The 6,545-nt window shown below is 44.3% G+C and overlaps 1 protein-coding gene across 1 annotated transcript; it reads left to right on the top strand.

Annotated features, from left to right (window-relative positions):
• The first annotated feature begins 664 nt into the window (after positions 1-664).
• Positions 665-3,421, top strand: kcna1b (potassium voltage-gated channel, shaker-related subfamily, member 1b). The gene is made up of 2 exons (XM_026361496.1): positions 665-1,034; positions 1,380-3,421. Exon 2 carries the CDS (start codon positions 1,572-1,574, stop codon positions 3,060-3,062), a length of 1,491 nt encoding a protein of 496 aa, XP_026217281.1. The 5' UTR covers positions 665-1,034; positions 1,380-1,571; the 3' UTR covers positions 3,063-3,421.
• The last annotated feature ends 3,124 nt before the right edge of the window (positions 3,422-6,545 follow it).

The raw sequence follows: 6,545 nt of genomic DNA, 5'->3' as shown, positions 1-6,545 counted from the left end.
CACACACACGTCCTGTGTTTTCACTCATTTAATAAATAATTTAATAAATATTTAAAGAAATCATTAAATCAAGAAATTCTCCCTGTTGCCATAGCAACCCGGGCCTATTTACACCAACACGCAGTCTCGACTGTCGCAAACTGCTCAGCGGCCAATTATAGGAAACAGTCGGAGCAGATTGTTCGGGTCAGACCAGACCTGAGTGCGGGATCTGGGAAAAACCTGCAGCAGGAGCAGGACTGTGTTGAACACAGCTGGTTACATAACTCGGTGCAGTGGACTGTGATTCTTTCTTTAATGGAACCGAGCAGCGTTAAACTTTGGACTCAATCAACCTGATCCGGTTCAAACTGTGCAGCCCAGTCCGGACCTGCTCTGTACTGGTTGGTGCTGGTGCTGGTTTTGGTGCCAACTGTGTTTTCCAGTGTGTCTGCATTGCGTCGAACCCCCCCTCCTCTCCTCTGTCTCTCGTAACCCCTCCCTCCTTCACTCACTTCTCCTCATGAAATCCTGCAGAATGCTGCTAAATGATCAGACACTGATCCGCTCTCTGGGGCGCGTACATGCGGGACCCTGAACCGGTTTCCTTTAAAGCCTCTTCGTTCATTTTTTATTCTATTATTTTTTATTTTCACCGAGGGGGGGGGGGGGGGACACAGTCGCTTTCTGTTGATGCTGCAGTGTCCAGTGAAAGGAAGCCCAGTCCTCTCCATCACACTCGGAGCTTCATTTTCTATTTTCTCTTTGCGCCTCATTTGTTTCCAGAATGATTTTAACACGTTGTCACTCAGGATTTTTGCTGCTGTGCCGCGGATCAGAACCGTCTGAAGCCTCCTCCTCCTGCGGGCTGCTCGGATCGACGCTGAAAACCTACACCAAGAGGATACGGATGTTGACCAAGACAACATAGTCTATTAATATTTCAGAGATACTGTAAAGCGATATCAGTATTAAAGCCAAGTTGTGGTGGGTGGCCGGGGACAGGTGCGCACGGTGAAGACGAGTCTTCCATCCGGTGTCTCCAGTCAGCACAGGTAGCTTCATTTTGATTTAACATTTTCCCTTTGTAAAAGATATGTTAGATTGAGAATGCACTGATGTGTTGTGTGAATGTGTTAAATCAGTGTCTGACCGCACTAGTTGGTGAAAACTGCGGGTTGTGATGTGCGCAGAGAAGCAGCGCAGCGGGACTGCAAACTTGAATACTGATGTATGCGGTAAAAATACAGCAAATGCAGCACAGGCTACTGTACTGTACTGTACTGTACTGCATGATGTTTTCTGCTGCTCTCTCACAAACAGGAAGCTGTCGATGGGATAAACATGACTGGATGAGAGTCTTTTTTAACAGGACACTCGGTCGTTTCCTTCTGTTGCAGGTGACGGATGAAGCGTTGCTGAGAGAAAGATGTTCAGCTCAGAGATGATGGTGATGATGATGATGATGATGATGATGATGATGGACAGGGAGGCTCTGCACAGCTTCTGGCCTTACTAGGAGCTTCTTCACTCCGACCTGCCCTCCCTCCTTCACGCTGCTTCACCTTCCTGTCCTTTACCTGCCAGGAAAGATGACTGTGGTGTCCACAGACAACATGGATGAGACCTCCACCCTGCCAGGTCACCCGCAGGACCCCTACCCGCCCGATGACGATCATGATGACCACGATTGCTGTGAGCGGGTGGTTATCAACATCTCAGGCTTGCGCTTCGAGACCCAGCTGAAGACCCTGGCCCAGTTCCCAGAGACTCTTCTTGGGAACCCCAAGAAGAGGATGCGGTACTTTGACCCCCTACGGAACGAGTACTTCTTTGACCGGAACCGTCCAAGTTTTGATGCCATCTTGTATTATTACCAATCAGGGGGACGTCTGAGAAGACCGGTTAACGTGCCGCTGGATATGTTCTCAGAGGAGATAAAGTTTTATGAACTTGGTGCAGAGGCTATGGAGAAATTTCGGGAGGATGAGGGGTTTATTCGGGAGGAGGAGCGACCTCTGCCAGAGAAGGAGTTTCAGAGGCAGATCTGGCTCCTGTTTGAGCATCCAGAGAGCTCTGGTCCAGCCCGGGGGATCGCCATCGTCTCAGTGATGGTTATTCTTATTTCAATAGTCATATTTTGTTTGGAGACCCTACCGGAGCTGAAGGAGGATCCCAGTGACCGGATGCAGACGGTGGGGAACACCACCATATATTACAACCCGAATGTCTTCACAGACCCTTTCTTTGTGGTGGAGACGCTCTGTATCATCTGGTTTTCCTTTGAGTTGATAGTTCGGTTTTTCGCTTGTCCGAGCAAAGCAGCATTCTTTAAAAACATGATGAACTCGATTGATATTGTGGCCATAATCCCGTATTTCATCACACTTGGCACAGAGCTGGCTGACGACCAAGACAACAAGGAGGGGAAGGGAGGCGGGGAGCAGGCCACATCTCTGGCTATTCTCAGGGTGATCCGTCTCGTCAGGGTGTTCAGGATCTTTAAACTGTCCCGACACTCTAAGGGGCTCCAGATTTTGGGGCAAACCCTAAAGGCGAGCATGAGGGAGTTGGGCTTGCTCATTTTCTTCCTCTTCATTGGCGTGATTTTGTTTTCCAGCGCCGTCTACTTTGCTGAAGCTGAGGAGAAAGAGTCGTTCTTCACCAGCATCCCAGATGCGTTCTGGTGGGCTGTTGTGTCGATGACCACTGTCGGCTACGGGGACATGTACCCCGTGACCATTGGAGGGAAGATCGTGGGCTCACTGTGCGCCATCGCTGGAGTGTTAACCATCGCTCTGCCGGTGCCCGTCATCGTGTCCAACTTCAACTACTTCTACCACCGGGAGACGGAGGGCGAGGAGCAGGCCCAGCTGCTCAACGTCAGCAACCAGAACCTGGCGTCGGAGACCAACTCCAGTCGTCGTAGTTCCTCGGTAGTCAGCAAGTCGGAGTACATGGAGATAGACGAGGACATGAACAACAGCATCGATAACTTTAGGGAAGCCAACCTTAGGACTGCCAACTGCACGGCTCCCAGCCAGAACTGTGTGAACAAGGGGAAGCTGCTCACTGATGTGTGAAGCAGCGTCCGACACGCCGGTGTAAATATTGTAGAAATATCTGGATGCTTTATCTCCATTGGTGCATTTACCCTCTTTTAGCATCGATTCATCCAAACACGTGTGAGGACGAACAATTTGAAACACACGTGGTAAATTTAGCATAGACTCAGTTTCATCACACACAGGCTATTTCATAAATTAGTCGTCACATTTAGTAACTTGTGCCCTTGAATTCCTTGAATTCCTTGAATTCGAACACATAGTGTATGTGTACATTATGAACCCAGACAGAATTACAGTGTTACATAATACTGTATGAGTTTATTATTAAACTGAGGAGATCCATGGACATTAAAGACAAAAGAAAGAAAAAGAAACTTTTTTTACTAAAATCAAACATTTACAATTAAAAAAAAAAAAAAAAAAAAAAAAAAAACGAATTCTGATAACATCAAAATTAAAGAAATCACAAACGTTAAATCTCAGTTTCATTTCGATGTTTCAGGGTTTGAATGATAATCTCAGTTTGAGGGCACAATTTACTAACTTGACAAATAAATCAAACATTTAAAAACCTGACACCGACCAGACTTTGTGCAGCAGAGTCAGAAGAAACAGGCCAGCTGAGATTTGAAGAACACGTCTGGGGACGACTCTGTCTGAACAAACTCGTTGTGAGTGGATTACAGCTGAAGTTCAGGCGTTTTTATTCCTGCAGCACATCCAGGGAAGTTTTGGAAAACTTAACGCCAGATGCTGATCAGCGTTTTTCGAGGCACCTTATCAAAACAGGAAGTCTGCCGAGCCTTGTGGAGGATTTTCTGCACTGTTGCTGCTACAGTTCGGCTGAAGGCTCCCTGTATGATGCCATGCAACACTCCTTTATACAAAAGCATGTGGAGACTCTCTTCTCTCTTATATCAGCATGCACAAGACGTTACCTCATTTTAATTTTGATCCATCTTTGATCCTCATCTTGTCCTCTTCTATTTTTTCTTCTTATTTACTTTCACCAAAAGTGCACTGGTTATTTCTTATTGTTTAAGTTATTTCAAAGCATTTAAGTGTTGATTGTTAAAGCATTAAGGGAACAGGAACACCTCTTTTTCAAAGACCATGGCATGTCAAAATACTAAAGCATTATGGCCTAATTAGCTATGGCATAGCTACGTATATTCAATGCATGATGTCAGTATTAAATTGCTTGCAGCTATGGAGGGACCTCAGGAGCCTGAGGATGATGTTTCTCCTAAATTTTCTCAAGCTAACCACAAGATATGGTGCATGATGGAGCAAACTGCCAGAGAGGGACAAATCTAGAGAAAAAGACAAAAACAAGAAAAAAACAAGAGACATATCCGTAAAAAAAGACATTTCAGATATTACAGTGTCCTTTTTCATTCACTTTAGGCTTTGACGACTGAGTGCATGGGATCATTTTATGTGATTTGTGACCTAACGTTTTTGCATTTGACTTTTAAACAATTTCAAGAAGGAAAGCAGGAATATTTGACAAAGTTCATAATTAGTTTCTAGTGCCTTGAACCCCGTCACATTATAGGATTGACTAAAGTGCCTCCAGATAAAACAGATGATGAAGAGCTCACTATGTGCAACTTCTCTTCTCCTGCCATTAAAATGCACTTCTCCCTACATATCTGGATTATAGATTACCATGTTTAGATAAAGATATAAATCTATTCTTTATTCTGGGGCCGGATTTATTGGGTCTATAAACTCACGACTGCTGGATGATGACACATGGCTGCAGTGAACAATGAGCAAAATCAAATAAGAGAATCAATGTCCTTCATTATCATGCATGTACCTGTACTTTAGGTTCACCTCTTCAAGGGCATGTGACAGTAATTTGCAGAACGGACCTTTTCTTACCCACACAATTTGTGATTTTAGCTGAACAACAAATATCTGAGGAAGAAAATAATAGAAAAATGCTACAAAAGCCGCAGCAGCTAGTCCAGGAGGCAGATTTTACTTTGGTTTCAATTTAGAGAATTCTATGATTAATTCTTATTTAAACTAGATTCATTTGACTATTTAGTATTGTGTTTAATTTAAACTTGAAAAATACTCTAAATAACCCACAATGACAAAGTGAAAACATTTAAACAATTATTTGATGGTGGCTGGTTCAGGTTTCTGGACAACACTGACCCAGATTAAACAACCGAGCCCAGACTTAAACCCCACAGAACATCTGAGCGGAGCCCAGAGGATCCAATCCGATGGGGTTTGAGAGGATCCGTCATGAAGAATAGAACAAACTGCACAAATCTACATGAGAGAAGCTTCAAACAACATGTTCCCACGTTGTCATTATGGGTTCACATGTGTAAACTGAGTACAATCAGCTAAACAGACACCGAGCCTCGTTAGCCTGCCTGCTACCCAATCAATAGAACCAAGACCAGTGAACTAATGTAGCTAATGCAGGAGTATAAATTAGTTTCTGTGTTCAAAAGTTGCATTTTCATTGTCGCTAGTGCAAAGTTATTGATCCAACAGTTTATAAAAATCTGAAATTGTTAACTGACTTATTAACCGAGCTACAGAGGACATGATGTCAGTGGTTGGTAGCTACGGCTCCAACTACAATACAGAAGATTTAAAAGGACTCCAGCAGATCTGCACCTCTTGTGCTTTCTCTCTTCACCGTCTATCAGCTGCCACTGCCGGAGGAGCCTGGAAACGGACCGTCAGCGTCCTCTGGCTGCTCGAAACACTGCCGTCTTATGAAGCCCAGGACCAAAACTTCTGATCAAATTAGATCTGCTCCTTTTAAAAGACATTTATACAGGCTGCTTTAAAAATACACACTGAATCAGTCTGCCTCAGTGTGACTGTGTCCTTTCCCCCTTGCAATAGTTGATCTGACCCAGTGCACGTTCAGACATCATGTCCTCAGGGTCGGAACGGTTTCTTGAGCCGTTTGCTGTGCTCGGGAGTGATCAGTTGTAGACGTGGCAGCAGAGAGATAGTGATGGATCCGACCACAGCGGAGAGAGTCAGGGTTCCTCTGCAGAGCGGCATTCATCAAAACACTACCACAGGCATTAGTCACTGAACGCCTGCAAAATGGCGCTGCTGAGAGAAGTGTGTACTCTGTGGTATGAAGATTATATGAAAACTGATTAATGATCACGAAGCACAAAAAAAGAGTTTTCATTCGATCAAATTGAGACTAAATATGCATCAGTTTTACCCCAACACAAGCATTTAAAATTCTCTGTGTTGGTTTCAATCTCTGATGCACGTGGAGTTGAATACAACACATTTGAATCGACCCTGTTTCCAGTCACGTGATGTTTCTTACAGTAATTTAACCATAGTTAAGAAATATTCTCCAACACGACTGAATTTGGTTTAACTTCAGCGTTGGTTTCCTTCTGGTCAGCGTTGAGCACTTCTCGTGCCGACTCTAACATCGATGGAAACAGTTTTAATATCGGAGGCTGTGCGAGAGAACAGGTCCTAATTTTA

Source organism: Anabas testudineus, chromosome 23 (genome assembly GCF_900324465.2).
Source record: "Anabas testudineus chromosome 23, fAnaTes1.2, whole genome shotgun sequence".
Classification (NCBI taxonomy): domain Eukaryota; kingdom Metazoa; phylum Chordata; class Actinopteri; order Anabantiformes; family Anabantidae; genus Anabas; species Anabas testudineus.
This window is presented reverse-complemented; position numbering and strand designations above follow the sequence as displayed.

Excerpts from the sequence above, each read along its gene's own strand:
- kcna1b (XM_026361496.1), top strand. The coding sequence starts at position 1,572 with ATGACTGTGGTGTCCACAGACAACATGGATGAGACCTCCACCCTGCCA.